This window comes from Pelobates fuscus, chromosome 11 (genome assembly GCF_036172605.1).
Source record: "Pelobates fuscus isolate aPelFus1 chromosome 11, aPelFus1.pri, whole genome shotgun sequence".
Lineage (NCBI taxonomy): Eukaryota > Metazoa > Chordata > Amphibia > Anura > Pelobatidae > Pelobates > Pelobates fuscus.
In genome coordinates, this window is record NC_086327.1 from 48,870,338 (window position 1) to 48,887,791 (window position 17,454).

Sequence of the window (17,454 nt, forward strand, 5' to 3'; positions counted from 1 at the left end):
CACACTCTTTCACAATACAGATACTGTCTCATATACACAGACACTGATCCATGCACACGCACTCACAAACATTAACCCATATACACACATACACACTAACTGACACAGACAGTGCTCCGTATACACACACACACAAACACTGACCCATTCAAACACACACTCATTGTACAAACAGTGACCCATACACACATCCACACTCATCCATACACATGCACACACACTACAGACACTGACCCATACACACTCACAGTGCAGACACAGATCCATACACATGCACATACACTACAGACACTGACCCATACACACACACAGACTCTGACCCATGCACACAGATCCACAGAGACTGGTTGTTAGGTTACTGCTGTGCCTAGCAGGACTGGTACAACTATCACGTCTCCTACTATACCCCCAAGAAGCAACTAAGGGATCAGCAGAGTCTTGTTTGTTGGTATTAACAAAGACAACCTTTACTGAAGATATAGAGCATAGTACCAAAGTAATGCCCGCAATATATTATCTTAGCAATGGTGGTAATGAATCTGGTTGCGGTGATATAGCAATTTCCCTACTGCCACAGGCATATTTTCCCTCACATCCAGTCTGTAGCGTGAGTGATCATCCTTCAGGGTAGTAAAAAACAGTGCCCTGTCAGCTTCTACAAACTGCAGTTGAAGCGGTATCATGAGTAGTCACACTACAAGTTTCAACCAGGTAGGGCAAAACCACTTCAATGCAAGGCATTTTAAAAATTAAGGGAGCAATTTAATTTGAAAGAAGGGGATGTTTTAAAAAACTAAAGGAAAAAGTGAGTGCAAAGGGCAGGAAACCCCCCTGGCTGTCACTAAGAAGCTTCTAGCCCAATCATAAAAGTTTAATTTTCTATTGAAATATAAATTGAATGACTCCAGACATTCAAAAGCACTTCAGCAAGCTTTTCAGCATGCAAATATGTGTTTTAAATGTTGAACTCAATGGACAACCTAAATTACTCTGTACCTATTAATCTATGTATGTAGTGTGTTCCTTTAAATACTTGCATTTTACATAGCTTGTAATGTAGACTCTACATTTCATTTTCTAAATCAATTGTCAAGTTTTGATGCCATTTATCAATAAAGAAACTTTGCATGCATTGCAAATCCCCATTATATGCAGCTAGTTCCAAATATCTGTTTGACCGTGTCCCGACAAGGCCTGTAAAGTGGCAGATATGAGGGGTGTCAGGATACTGGTGTACGTACAGCCAGGGCAAATCACACCATCTATCTGTCACATAATTTAATGATGAAGTGGGGTTAAAATCATCTTGTGTCATAACATATGCAAGGGTTTTAGGTTTGAATGGTGATTGAAGTAATCTTTTACTTTCCTAATTTGAAAATTTCCAAATTTGTTCTGCTGGCACAATGTATGCTTCTTTCATTTATATAATCAAATGATCATTTATTACAAAATGAGGCGTACAAAATGGTGGTAGCTATGGGTCGTGTGTGTGGTTTTTTTTCGTTTTTTTTTTTTTTTTCTACAGCTCAATGATGTCATGTGGCTTGGAAAATGAGATGCTTTGTTTTAGGATGTTTAATCAGGTTAATGGATTTTCCATTTATGTATACCCAAATTAAACAGTGAATAAATCACCTGGTTATTGTAGGTCATTTAAAGTTCTAATTTAAATCTTTCAGTGAATTCAAGCTGCCTTTGTGTAAACCATTTCTATGTTATTACTGTGGTATACCACTACTTTAAATTGCCCAATTATCTGAAATGCATCAGGGTAACATTTCTTACCAGATTATCTTTAGTGTGGATGGTTTGTGTAGATACTGTTTGGACTTTGTGATACAAATAAATCTACTGACAAGATGCTTGTCCTACTAATGGAAGTGTAGAGCATTGTGTAATAAAGAATTCTAGCTCTGCTGTGTGTGTGGGAGTGGCTGCCATTAGATACCATACCTTCTTGGCGGATCCTGGATCCCCCATAGGCAGCTAAAGTATTGTTCGTATTTTTGATGCATAACTGTCCAGGAATCCTTTCTAAGAGAGTGAGAAGCAGCACATTTAGAAAAAGATTGATAGATTGACCCTTGCACAGAAAGTATTCCGAATAAGGGTTGGTCAGTGTGGATGGTACCAATTCCACTCAGGGCATAACCCTTAAAATTATATATGAATCAAAAGTAAGGGAAATCCCTATTGAGAGATCCCTAATATGGTATTTGAACAAAAATAAAGTCACTGTTTGGAATATACTAAACAGTAAATAGTGTGTGAGGAAATAGATACAATTTAGCAACAGATTATCCACTTGGCTGTCTAGTCAGTGACTTGTTATGCCAGGGGTAGGCAACCTTCAGCACTCCAGATTTTGTGGACTACATCCCCCCTAATGCTCTGACACCCATAATGCTGGCAAAGCATCATGGGAGGTGTAGTCCAAACATCTGGAGTGCCAAAGGTTGACTATGCCTGTGTTAGGCTTTAGTTCTCCTTGCCAACATTGAACACTTGAATAGCAGCTTTATCTGTAACTGCTGTTCAAGTGTTCAAGGTAGCACATTTGCCTCAGCACCAGTATCTAGCTTAAATTTAATGGGTGTGACATTGACAAGCATCTCAGAACTTGTCTTTTCCCATGGTTAGAAGTCCTATCTCTCAGTATTTCTCCAATAAATAAAGTGTCAACTGTTTTCACTTTTTCACACTCCCAGTCCCATGATTTACAGCATTGTGAAAAGTAATTACATTTATTGCAAGTGTATTAAACACACCCAAATACTGGGCACCTTTAAGGTGGGTCTGCCCTGCCACACTTAGGGCACACATTCCGTTGTTTCTCTGCCCTTGTAGCATAGGAAGGTTTGTTCTGGCTGCCTCCATACAATGTCTTTACTCAGGAAAGTGACTTTGCCAGCACTTCTGACTCCATGTATTATTTTCTGAATGCAGATTTAAAGGGACACTTCATCTAAATGAAGTTGTTATGGTGCCAGGAGGTGCCAAGAGGTAGACACTCTTATCGAGAACGGTTTAACTCCTAAGTTGCCTCCAGCGGCGATCTCCACTCCTTCCCTGGCGGCATCCGGCTTCTGAATGTTCACTTACAGGAAGAGCAGAGTGCTGCTGAGCGGGGGTGCCGCTGATTAGCTGAGAACAGGCCCGGATTGGCCATCGGGCACACCGGGCAAATGCCCGGTGGGCTGCGATGGTCGTGGGGCCGAGGGCGGCAGGGGAGATCACAGGATCGTGCTTGTCATTAGTGATGACAAAACACACCCTCTCTGGCCCCGCCCCCTACTTAGGGGGCTGCTCTGATTGAAAAATGCCCGGGCCTAATTTTTTTCCCAGTCCGGCCCTGGCTGAGAACGTGCCTTTTTCATGCCAGTTTATTGAATGGGGAGTCACTGATTGTCTAAAAGCATCTGCTGACAGCTCTCATCCAATCAGCAGTGCCTCTTCCCGGCAGCACTATGCACTTTATGCAAGTGGAAATTCAGTAGCTGGATGCTGCCTGAGGAGAAGGGGAGATCGCCGCTTGAGGCAACCAAGGTGTTAAACCATTCTTGATAAGAGTGAGTGCCTCCAGGGGTCTCCTGGCACCATAACAACTTAATTTAGAGTACGTTGTTTTGGTGCGTGGAGTGTCCCTTTAAGGTGGAGAGCAGGAGCAAGCACTATAGGACAGTAGGTAAACAGAGCAGTTCTTTATTCAGCTTCCATTATATCACTTCACAGTGCTGGCCAATTTTTATTCCTAAATTGGTCAGATTTCTATTTAAAATGTATTAATTTTACTTTATTTTTCATACTTGGTTTTCTCCGGGAGTATGGTTTGACCACAACACAATTGACCCACTAGAGCCATTTTGATGGCTTTTATTACCTGTTACTCTATGAGTCATATGAAAATATATTTATTATTATGGGTTTAGATCAAAGACCATGTGTTGCTACTGAGCAGAATTCTAGTTCTTATAATTTGAACTAGACTTTTATTTTTTTCAGTGCAGACAAAACATTGCATTTGTCCTCAGAATAAGCAAGGAGTAATTTCTCTTAATTAGCAATTGACGCTTATTTTTTTTGTATTATCCAGTAGCTGTTTAAGACCTTGCTTATATGTACAGATTTGTTCTGTACCTTTCTTCATGCAAATGTCTACACTGTATGTTATCTAATCTCTTGATGTTGTTCTTTATCTTTTTTGTTTTGTTTTATTTTATTTACAGAATTCTCTTTAGAACTTTATATAATTCTCCATCACAGTACATTATTGTATCTATCTCTATACCATTTCCAATTAAATTGTTTGATATGTTTTTCTCTCTATGTTGTCCTCTATCACAGTATCTTTCTGTACCACCCAAGGATGTTTTCTTAATCAATTGTTTCCTTTTCATGTTCTCTGTGGTCTTCTCCATCACATTGATTCATTGCATTTATGTCGTGGAGTTCTCCATCACATTGTTTTGTTGCATTATTTTCTGTAATCTTCTACCATACATTGTTTTATTGTTACTCACCTTTGTCTCTTTGATTGCAACTTATGTTTTTGTTTAATGGTGCAAATGTCTGTTAGTTCCCCATCACATTACTTTCTAGTACCGTTCTCTGTATCTATCTCCATAATATTGTTTTATTGTCATTTTCTCTATATTGTTCTCTATCATTATTTTATAGTACCAGCCAAGTATTTTTTCTATTACACTGTATTTTATTTTCCAGTTATCTGTGGATTTGTCTATCACATTGATTTATTGTGGTGTTCTGTGTAGTGTTCTCCATCACAATGATGTATTGAAAACATTTCTGTAGACCTCTACAAATACAGTGTGTTGTTAATTTCTCTGTAGTTTTCTCTATAGAAACACCTTATTGTAGTTCTCTCTATAGTATTTTTGTGAATTATTTTACCCTTTCTGTACAGGATTCCCTACTATATTGTTTAAGTTCCCTTACTGAGTTAGGTAATTGGTTAAGAAAAACAGCTACGGTATTTTTTTCTGAAAACATCAACTTATCCAGGTTGATACAATGAGTTCCATAAAGTTGTACTCTATCTATCTATCTATCTATCTATCAACATTTTTTACTGCGTCAGTCATTACTGTATTCCTGTACACAATAATGTTGATTGTCCATGCCAATAAGTTAAAACTGGTAGAATTAATAGGTTGTAACATAAATGTTTGGAAATACCTCTAGATATATTCCTTAGAAATAATGGTGTCTAAAACATGCTTCATTTTCCTTTTTAGTGAAATATTATAGAGATGTTTTACATAGTAATGTCCTGTAACATAAATAAAACTAGAAATCCCATAATTTTATTTTCGAGGAAATTCCACATTTGTAATTGTTTTGTACGATGAATCAATTTTTTTTTTTTTTATCCAGTAGAACTTTGTACCCATCCAAAACATTAGGATTGTTGCTCAATAATTTAACATTTTCAAACTCCTAATTGTAGATTCTTCAAGTATAGCTGGTTCTGGTGATACACACATGCATTGTCTAGAAGAAAAAAGGTAGATAGTTCATTATGCTGGAGTGGACTTTCACAAAGAAGAAAAAAGTCAAACGGCTTCCTATTGGCTTACTATTTCAGTGCTGCACTGTGTGGAGACACTGAATGCTCCCCATAGGGATGCATTGAGTCAATGCATCTCTAAGAGGAGAAGCTGATTGGCTCAGTGCAGTGTTTTTCCACGCATGCAAAATACCCTCCCAATACTTTCCTATGGGAAAGCATTGGATTGGTTCAACCAATCCAATGATCTCAGCCATGGAGGCGGAGCCAGTCGCTGCGAAACCAGAGCAGAAATAAAAAAGGTAAGTTAATACTATTTAACACCATTCTTAATAGTAGTCCGGTCATCTAAACATATAATCCAAAACTATAGTGTTGCTTTAAGACTTAGGGTTTTAGAATAATTATCTCCAAATGGGATGCTTGGAATCAGATATTAGAATCAATGGGATGGCAAACCTCCGTGTTCTGCTGGGTCATTCTTTATAAACATATACAGAATTTTGTTGCCAGAATTCTGTTCACCATGAAAAAGGTTTGTTAAGCATTTCGTGCCCAAACAGAGACTCCTGAGTAGATAGTATTGACGTTGAAGACGATGGCATTGAAGTTGAATAATTAAACGTATTATTACCATTTATATAGCGCCAATATACTTTGCAGTGCTTTACAATTATAAAATGGGGATATTTGACAACAAGTAGTACTGCATATATAGAGACAAGAGGTGAAGAAGGCCCTGTTCAAATAAGCTTGCAATATATAACTTGGAAAGTTATGCTCAAGAACTTTGAACTCTATTTAGCTCTATTTTTGATCAGACAGACTATGATTAAATGGAGCAAATATCCTGCAATGTTAACCTTCATATCAATGGCTGTCCAATATTCAGGTATTATTGATACAGAATAAAAAAAAATAATATAAATATTGTACATATATCGATATTGATAAGCCTAAGAAATCAACAAAAATACTGGTATAGCAAGCATTGGGGGAGAAGAAAGGGGAACAGGAGGTATGATCTATATCGGAGAGTTGGGAGGTGACTGATATGACATAGAGAAGAAGGTTATCTAAGGGTGGTTTGAACAAGGGTTTAGGGTAGTCAAGAAGGAGTGGTCATGAACAGATTCCATTTTTTGTGAAATGTAATATAGAAATACAACTAATTTCCAAATCCTTTCAATATCATAATACGAATAATATGTATTGCGAGTTGCAGTTCTTACAATATTCAGCATTTTGCATTCCATGTTGCTATTAATAGTGCAGAACATATTTTTAAAATCTGAAACTTCAGTGACAAGTCATATTTTCTGGCCACATGAAGTAGAAAGAATTGTTTAAATATCCAGATTCCTAGGTTCAGTAACGAACCTTCACCGAACGACTTTACTGTGTCCTATTAGCCATATATATATATATATATATATATATATATATATATATATACAGAATGTAAACTTTCAATAATCCGTGTAACACATTAACCTAGAAAACATGATGTATTAGTAATTATGTTGTTAATTAGATACCCTTGGTCTATCCTAATGTTTTGAGGATTAATATTTGCAGTCCTGTGTATGTACAAATAGGTAGTGTTTTCTATTAAATGTAAAAGAATGAAAAATGCACGCATTGTATTAATTGTATTACAGTATCTCCTCTGTGCAAACTAGGTTACAGAATGATTTTCTGGCTAAAAGGCTACAGATAAACATGTTATGATTATACATATGAAAGCTATTGTAAGAGTCTTATGTGTGAATGTTTCCTGTGCACCTTTTGCTATTTACAGTTTTACACTATATATATATACATTTATAGAATGTTAGAATAATGTAATCTGATAACATGGAAAACACGAAAACTGTTCTGACATTTTTTTACAAAATCTCTCCTTAGATGGCTCTTCTCAAGGACGGGCCCCTCTTGCCCCTCCATATGCAGTGGTCCTAATTTCTTGTTCAGGATTGTTAGCCTTCATTTTCCTGCTTCTGACTTGTCTCTGCTGCAAAAGAGGAGATGTTGGATTCAAGGTGAGAATCATAACCAGTGTTCACAAATAAAACTTGGAAATACTTTGTGATGTTCTTCTATAATATAATGCAGAGATATTTATGGACACAACTCTTTACTCTAACATAGCCTCTCAATTTGTATTGTGTTCGCTTAAATCATTATACAATGGATACTTTGCAAAATATTTATTTGTTATATTCTCTGTTTGCCAGGAGTTTGAGAATCCCGATGGGGAAGAATTTTCTGGGGAATATACCCCACCAGCTGAGGAAACCTCCTCTTCACAGTCCATTCCTGATGTATACATTTTGCCTCTTTCCGAGGTGTCTTTGCCTGTTCCCAACACACAAGCTCCAAAAGCAGGTAGCTTTCAACTTTCACTAAAGGGTATATTATTTACTAAAGTAAGAATTCAAAGTGAATTCAAAAATATTTTCAAATTTAAAGTCCAAATACTAGAATTGGTCAGTTATGCTTTCAGCTCGGCCTCTGTGGCCTTAAATGAATTCCCACTTTAGTCACGTTTTGATGTTTCTTAAAATGTGGTCCTCTTCAGGGTAAGATCCTTACAGAACTAATGTAAAATATTGTGTTTAATCATTATTCACTAGACAAACAAGTACTACATACAGAAACAAATGCCTGTTTTACTAAATTGTCTATAAATAGTGCAGCTCCTGACAGTAGCACAGTGAAATAGTCTATATGCTTTTAAGCTGCATGTACTAATAAATACAAAGCAATCATGACTGATTCTGCACATTGCATTGGCAAATATGATGTATTTTCATATTATGTCATAGACCATATAACATGTAGCATGTGCCTAACCTGCAGCTGATATGGTTTAATATATGACATTCCTATAACTGGCAGGATCATGCCATGTGGCATTGGACATTGTTGTAGTATTGCATTCCCAGCTGTAGCCCAGTATTTGGGTTATTCTTTGTGAGTCAAGCTTGCCCAAATGTAACCAAGTATCTTAGACAATGAGCCAAGCATTATCATGCTGACTTCTACATAATAATTTTAACTTGCATACTTCAATGTCCAACGTGGCTTACAAGCTCTTCTCAGCTGGATGTAGTCAATGTGTAGACCATCTAGGAGATCTCAAGCTGTGTGTAATGTTAATTAGATGAACATTTTTTGATAATTGCAATAAGGAAGGATAAAAGCCAGGCTTGTTCCTTCAATGCGAGGATATGAAGCCTGTAGTACTCAAGGTAATGATAAATGAAAACTCCCTGTTGTGCTTTACCAACAATGGCTATTGACTGGCTCTTTATATAAATATATATAATATATATGTGTGTGTGTGTGTGTGTACCTTTTATCTATTGTTTGTCCATTAACAGAAGCTAGCCATTAACACTGTTCTATATTTTCAATCTAGTAAAACAAACAGGCTTTAGCCGACAGGACCTAAGCTACCTTCAGGAGATTGGGAATGGATGGTTTGGAAAAGTGAGTATGACTTATTAGATATTCTATTCTGGAACATATTGCTGTGGGAGCAAATCTGATTCCAGAGTGTTCTAACATATTTCTCATGCAGCTGCTAGGCAATACATGTGGCCATAAACCAACATTTATTGATGCTGACTGAGCGTCTCCATGTGGCTGCAACACAATTTCCAAGAAACACTATGAAATATTACATGACCGGACTAATATATTTGTAGGTGATATCATCAAGAGGAGTACTGTGACAAAAGGCATGATTTCACTATACAGCTGCACTAGGATGCAAATGGAAACTAATGGTCTTTTCCCCAAAAGACTCATAGATCTTTGGATGGTCTCACTAATTATGGGACTGCTGGAGTTACAATGTATGTCATTGTATATCCAAGCAGCCTCCATCAGTATAATGTGCACAGCACTACAGAGAATTCATAGAGTTCATAGAGTTCAGCACATGCCTAATAGATGCAGACTCCATTGCCAGCAAATGCTTAATCGCATTCCATCAGAAAATATCTGTGTATGCCAGTCTAGGCCCAGAGAACAATAAGTAGGGTGCCACCAGCCTCTGCCCAAACCCACAAAGTGTTGACTATCAAAGGCTCTGCATCAATCCTGTCTGCTTCTTTGATTCTGCAGTACTTTGTTTCAAAATGACTGCAGTTTCATGACAGTGGCCCAGGGACAATTGCCCAGTGCCTTCATGCCAATCCACCATGTAGTTGGGTCAATTTGTTTTTTATCTTAAATCAACAATTATGTTATGATTTTGTTTTGCATTACCCAATGCCAATATACATTGATTTGTAATATTCTTCGTGTGATTGTCAACTTTGTTTATTTCCTCATGAAGGTGATCCTGGGTGAGATTTTCTCAGATTATACCCCAGCTCAGGTGGTAGTTAAGGAGCTACGAGTCAATGCCAGTCCCCTAGAACAAAGAAAGTTTCTCTCTGAAGCACAGCCTTATAGGTAAGCAAACCTGTAATATAGCATTCATTACAAAGCATTTATCTTAAAAGGGTTAAAAAGAATGGCATAATTACCCCCTGTTCCCAAAACAAAACAATAAAGAAATAAAGAGAATATAATCTTAGAGAAACTAAAAGAAACTAATCTAAGATTCAGTGAATCGGTCAAGTTCTTCTTAAAGTCTGATTCTCCTTCTGTGATGTCACTACCCCTCATTGTAAGGAAGGGTTCTTCAGAAATATAGGCTGAAGAGAGAACTGGTAGCACTGGGGTGTTGAGGTGGGAATCTGGACGTCTGTTTCCAGCATGCAATGAGTGCTGACAACAGATATCATAAAATGCACAGAATTTAGCCAGCCAGAAACTCTCATTTATAGCAAATGGTGAGCTCTGGAGCATTTTTGCCTTGGAAGGCTGCATACATTTCTACAAATTAGAATGCTACACCAAACCCTTCTAAACAGAACAGGAGTGCATGTAAATCCTTCTAAGCAACAATCCTGTTGTAGAGTTTGTGTGTTTAACCCCTTAAGGACACATGCCATGTGTGACATGTCATGATTCCCTTTTATTCCAGAAGTTTGGTATTTAAGGGGTTAAAACAGATTTGAAGCTATCCATGTAAATTGTGAGATGATACATTTTTGAACTCTTGTTTTTGATTCTTGTGCTATTCTTTTTTTTTTTAGTATTTTTTTAGTAGTCTTATAATTTAATTTTAGTTACACTGTGTACCCCTCGACTTCTGTTTGTGAACTATATGGGAGAGCAGAACAGAGCACAACAGTCATGTCCTGTACAATTCTATGTAGAACTTTATAAGTCGATTTGTATAAGGTCTTTGATGCTTGTTGTCCCCCCCCCCCCCCTACTAAATTTGATTGTCATCGTTTACCTGTATGTTTCATTTACCCATTGTAGAGTATGCAGATTATTATTTTTTTCTTAGACACTTGGCAGTTTTGTTACTCACTGAGCAGGATGAATGGCATATCACTCTGCCAAAGGTATCTGCAGAAATGTTTTTCCAAGAGGGGCAAAGCAATAATGTGTATAGACAGACGTGAACGGTTATGCTTCAAAGGAAAGTAATCTCAGGGGAAAGCATCTTCTTGCCCTATGCTAAGGACACCCAGCTCATTCTTTGTCCTATGTTAAGATCATGTTGCCACATCCTGGGTTAAATCATTCACAATTCCACCTCCTTCTGTACTATCTCCCAACCATCTGTATGCCAGTCTCTTCATCTAGAGCAGGGGTCCTCAAACTCCAGCCCCCCAGATGTTTCTGAACTACAACTGCCATGATTCTCTGGCTATCTATGTAATTCAAAGAATCATGGGAGTTGTAGTTCAGCAACATCTGGGGGGCTGGAGTTTGAAGACCCCTGATCTAGAGCTAGATGAAGAATTTCATCATCGTCCCAAGTACAGGGACTGGGCACAGTCTTTCCATATATCAACAGAACACTAAAATGTGCCCAACACCTTCTCAAAGAATAATGTGACACTTATCACCATTTCCTGCTATTTAATAGATTCTTCCCTCTATGTATAATTACCCAAGCATGTCTATTGCTCAGCCCAATGCTGGGCATGCTATTATATATTGATGTTAATGTTACACAACAATAGCTTTAAAATAACACCCTAAGAATTTCTGGTGTTTAATGTGCTTAATCTGTTTGTAAAATAAATGTTGGAATGAATACCTTATCAACGAAATATTATCGCACTAAGAAACTATATCTGCCCTTGCAAGTCTACATTGTATATACACTGGTCGAGATAACTGCAATACAAGGACACACAGCACGGCTCCAAACAAAGACATGGCTCCCAGATTTAAAGATTAATTCAGTTTAAGCAGAAAAACCTCTGGATCTGAGGATTATGTAATGTGGAATTTGCACAAATCATCTGCTACCTGAAAATGAGTTTATGAGACCAGCTTATTAATAGTCTAGTAGTTCGTCAATATAGAATTCTCCAAAACAGTATGAAATTTCATGATTTTGAAAGGTAAGAATATTGAGGAAAAAAATAAATGTGATACGAGGCATAATAATAGATACAGCCCGTGCCTAAGCTGTGCTCATCATTATGAACCAGATTGTTACATGATCTTGTAATGTGACAGTTATGAGTCACTTTTTTGCCAGAAAAAGACATGGGCGTATGACTTGCTAACAAGTTTTATCAACGTTAGCAACAATATTAACGTAGGGTGATAATGATGACCACAGCAGCTGTTCAACAGCAATACTTCACAAATATAAATATTCTTGATTATATAATTTGCCCACGTAGTCTATGTAAAATCTTCAATATTTACTTGGTTATCAATTTACTTGATAATTAATGGAAGGCCATCAGTTGTTTAACTCTTATTATTAGGTTTAGCAAAATGATATAATTATATAGGAACCACTAACTCAATCGCTTGTCCCAAGGTTCCAGGTTTGATTGACAGCAGAATCAAGACGTTTCCAGGGGGAGATGAGTGCAGTAATATTAACAACTATACCTCAGGACATACTTGAGAACTGGCAACAGGCTAAATGTAAACTATCTAGTTAAGTAATTATGTTTTTGACCAAGATATACCCAGCACTATCAAATAATTGCTGGAGATGTGGATTGAATAATGGTGATTGTATGCACATGTCCACCGATACAGGTATTTTGGGAAATGATAAGGATTAAAATTGTACATCTTACCATGTGTCCAGAACTATTTTTATTACACATAGGATTGGACACATGGCCAATATATAATCTTGATTTCTCCATACATGTCTTGATGTTGGCTAAAAGTGTAATTGCCAAACATTGGAGGACAACTGATACCCCTCTTTGGCCAAAAGTGGAGAACCAGTTGTTATATCAACTAAGGATGGAGAGAGGCTTGTGGATACAAGCAAAGAATTCCTCTTTATTGGGTTCGTATTTAGAGAAGTTAGGCCACAGCAGAAGATTATAAAAGTATAGATATTAAGGTATCAAGTAATAGGTGTTTGTTTTGATTTACATGTGTATTAATCTTAAAGAAACACAAAATTAATTTGAATGTATTAGAATTGTATTGAACTTGATAAAGAAAAGAATAAAAGTGAAAAAAAATATTATTATATTATTACAATTATATTACTTAGATATTATTTTACTAATATTAGTACTACATTAATGAAATGAAAGCTTTAGATTTGCTGTAGAAGTGGTTCCCTCTATACTTCTAAAAGAAATGCATTGTTTTGATCAAAATAATCTGAGCAATTGTTCAAACCCGGAGGTAATATAGACGTATTCAGCAAAAGAACTCAGCAGTCATCCAATACAAATATCAACATACATACATCTTGCAAAGCACTTTGTAAAAAGTGTTGTAGATGCTAAATTCTAAGTTCACAGGCAGGATCATTGTTCTTTTTGTATTGGTAGACCCACATTGTTGTGTTATGGCACTTTATAAATGTTAAACTTAGTAATTGCTCTTCAGCAGAAAAGAAAAACCTGTAGGTATTTAGTTTTGTATTTAGTGTCAGCTTCTTGTTCAAAACACTACAAACCAGACCCTCTTTTATCACTCCTCCTTTCTCATCACTTATAAAGAAGTACTATAAAGTAGTACTATAATTACACAAAAAGTACATATTTAACAGTGACAGTACATATTTATATATATTTATGTTTTTTCACACCAGTCTACACGCAACACCACAAAATAATAAAGCAAAAAAATAATTTTTGACAACACTGAAAATGTATTAAACAGAAAAAAACTGGTATGACGCAACAGATTTGCTCGCCTGGATTTCGGAAGTTTCTGACATTCATTTCTGCATTGTTGAATGGGGATCAACTGGATTCAAGTTTGGCTCTGGCTTGGCCGCTCAAATACACTCACAGAGTTGTCCCTAAGCCAATCTTGCGTTGTCTTGGCTGTGTGCTTAGTGTCAGTGTCCTTTTCGAAGGTTAACCTTTGGCTCAGGCTGAGCTCTTCGGTGTTCTGGACCAGGTGTTAAACAAGATATCAATGTATAGTCGCTGCTCCTGAAAAACACCATAAAGCATGATGCTACCACCCCAAGCTTCAACAGGAAGGGAATGGTACATGAGTTTCTTCAGACATGATACTTTGAATTGAGCCCAAACATATGAATCTTTATTTTATCAGACTTAATCATTGTTTCTTACATGTTGAGTCTGAGCCCAAGTCTGAGTCCTTTAATTTAAATCTACTGTTGGGGCACTAATGGTGGGGAGCAAATTTCAATTGAAGCATCCAACCATTGCCTATGGGTGGGGGAATGGGAGGGATATGTTACTAGTGAATGGACAACAATAGCAAAAATGTTTCTATCAGTGTACTGCAAAATTTATAGATAATATAATTTTTTTGTGTTATTTGGCTCGCAGATCAAATGATTAATTATTTTTTTTGTTTTTTTTTTCACTGTTGTTCATTTATTTCCTTTTATTGGCCACTTCACACTTTATCTGTTAATAAAATCAACAATTAGTGGCTGTCCCCTAACCATAAATTATATTTCTTTCCATAAATCATCTTTATTTTTGATGCCAGACACAGAACAACGAAACAAACAAATCTTTTCGCCCATTGTCCGTTTTATATGCTTCCTGATTCATCTTACGTTTTGTTTGTTTCGTGATTCATCCATATAGTGTTTTGCAGTTTGAAACCAAGTGCACAAGTCTAATTAAACCTGCTCTGATGTAATAACTCTGGAGCGTTAAAGTAGCTAATACCTACTTTGTGCTTTTCTGCACAAGCTGAGAAGCTGATTGAGGTTGTTCATGAACCAATTGTAGAACTTGTTCAAACTTCCGTGTCCCAGGTTCTGTTTCTTGCAGTCGACTATATAAACACTATTGGGTATGATATTTAAATGTACATTTATGTATCACACAAATATTTCTAAAGAAAATATTTCTAACCTAGAACATATATGAAAATAAGCTAAAATATCTGTGTTTTTCTAGTTAAAATATTTTCATTATATTCACACTTTTTTAATTTTTTTTAATATGTGGGTAGGAGTAGAGCATTTGTAACAGTTATAAATATAGCCCCAACATTTAACTAGTGTTAAAATAAATGAAGTTTAATTAGTTACAAGTTACAATGTTGATGGTTCTCCTTGCTTGTTTTCAAGAAGCCTCCAGCATCCGAACATCCTACAATGCTTGGGTCTTTGTACAGAGACAATTCCCTTCCTGCTGATCATGGAGTTCTGTCAGCTGGTGAGTTCAAAGAAAATACATTCTTTACCTTTATTACATATACGGTAGGGATTCAGAGGATGGATACAAATACATTGGGATATAAATGTATATATACATATGGGGTTATTCCAGAACGTCTAAATGGCCTTGTTCCAAATGGGACAAAACCATCTGGCTATTGCACCGAGAGGGCAAAAGGCACTTCAGATTATCAATCACTTGCAAAAAAGCAAGTGAACAATTATTTGCAAATGTGCATCTTACTGGATGCATTTGGTTCCAAATTTTTGTAAAACCGTTGCTAAAGCACTGATTTTAATCCAGAAATTAAATGCATCCAGGCGATTGCTCCAGATTTGCTTGCCCCAACCAAATTCCAATTTGGATTTAGTAAATATGAGAATTGCCATTTTGGTCGGAATTTGCTTTGGATTTTGTCCATGCGGACAAAATAAACTGTTAATTAATGAATAAGCCTTCTAATCTTTAGACTTGTGCACAAATCTATTTCGGCTACGTTGAACGAATCAAATGCCTGTCAACCTATAGACTAACTAATCAATTCGTTTGGAATCCACTAACGACTCGATTTGTTCGTCTATGGATTGTCAGGCATTCGATTCAATCAACACAGCTGAAAGGGATTGGTGCAAAGTCTACTAGTCTTCACTGGAAGGTTAGTATCACATTTAATCATTTAGTATTCTGAAAAAAGAAAAACACTGCAGTAAAGTCATGGATCATACGATTAATTTGTTCACATTATATTCACTTAAAGAATGTCACAGAAGTAGGGAACACGTCAAATAATTCCCTTCTTTACTGTGTAACAAAATGCGTGGTTCAACTAAATGTGTGGTTTATTCACTAAACATTTATAGTTATAAAACTTAGGCTAAAATTTAGAAAATGTATCCAATTCAGCTACAATCATAGTTTGGCTATTTTGTCTACATTTAGCTATTCAATTTTGCAATTCAGGTGTTTAGTTGAAAAAAAAAACAAGTCTTTACGCATTGTGTTGCTACAATTGAGAGTGAATTCATGTGAAATCCTTTTATTCCTCTCTAGGGAGATTTAAAGAGATATCTGAGAGCTCAGCGCAAGGCAGATGGAATGACCCCTGACCTTCTTACCTGCGACCTTACGACATTGCAGAGAATGGCATATGAGATAACACTGGGACTCATGCACCTTCATAAAAACAATTACATACACAGGTACAGTAAAGAGTCAGGATCAATTTTCAGAAATGCCTTGGTTTATGGCCCTTACCATAAAGCTCCACCCTAGGACTCCATTCCCTCCTCATTATGTAAACTTCTCAAGTGCAATCCTGTCTAGCCATGTTAGCAATAGTCCAGATTTTTTTTTTTTTAATTCTCGCAGTTGATTTGAAAATCAGGTAAAAAGAAAAAAAGCTAGTATCTTGCTGTCCCTCCACTACCTGTAGAGATCTGATGCTAAAGAACCCCACATCTGGGGTCTTGGCCCTAAAATCCCCCTCCCCAGCATGTAACTGTTATTTTGGACCTTCCAACTACAGGATAGGAAGACAGGTATGGTATATACATTTCTCTTGCACTGCAAAGCAACGTTCAGAGTATGATTATGTGTGCATGAGTGCATAAACAAAGTCAAAATCAACTTTTCAGAAAATATCCTTTTAATGGAGGCAATCTGTTTCACCAGAGCTGTATATTCCAAAAATTCTGGCTGAGAGAGTCAGGGAAGTAAGGCCCCTTTTAAAGTTTCTTGCCATTTATCTAAAGTCGTTAAGTGCCATTGTAACGTTCAGCAAAGCTAACCAGCGGAATCCTTCTAAAAGGAACCCGTTAATTTTCCAAATTGTAAAAAAAAAAACACCAGTATGATAACGCCTCTCTTCATAAGAGCACACAGCTTAGAATGATATTATAAGGATTATTTATAACATTTTCTGTTACTGTAAGTACTAGGTGGTACATCTCTGTATCTTTCTGGATTGGTACTTCCTAACTCCATATTTAGGGTAACTGCTATTGGAGGCTTGTGCATGAATCCCATTTGGCTTAGTTGAGCAATCAAATACTTGTCAATCCATGGATGTTGCTTTGTTCTTAGGTTTCCTATCAGATTCGTTCATTCATTGATAGATTGACAGGCATTTGATTTGTTCAATGCAGCTGAACGTAATTTGTGCACAAGTCTAGTAGGGAAAACACCTTAAAG

At 36.7% G+C, this 17,454-nt stretch overlaps 1 protein-coding gene across 4 annotated transcripts in view; it reads left to right on the forward strand.

Annotated features, from left to right (window-relative positions):
- LMTK3 (lemur tyrosine kinase 3) overlaps positions 1 to 17,454 on the forward strand; it is a 54,600-nt gene that overhangs the window by 9,750 nt on the left and 27,396 nt on the right. For 2 of the 4 annotated variants that reach the window (XM_063436792.1, XM_063436793.1), the window contains exons 3-8: positions 7,439 to 7,572; positions 7,768 to 7,918; positions 8,955 to 9,025; positions 9,879 to 9,997; positions 15,174 to 15,261; positions 16,315 to 16,463. In XM_063436792.1, the coding sequence (XP_063292862.1) occupies positions 7,439 to 7,572; positions 7,768 to 7,918; positions 8,955 to 9,025; positions 9,879 to 9,997; positions 15,174 to 15,261; positions 16,315 to 16,463 (712 nt within the window). The remainder of the gene's footprint in view (positions 1 to 7,438; positions 7,573 to 7,767; positions 7,919 to 8,954; positions 9,026 to 9,878; positions 9,998 to 15,173; positions 15,262 to 16,314; positions 16,464 to 17,454) is intronic. The other 2 variants (XM_063436794.1, XM_063436795.1) reach the window with 2 other exon arrangements.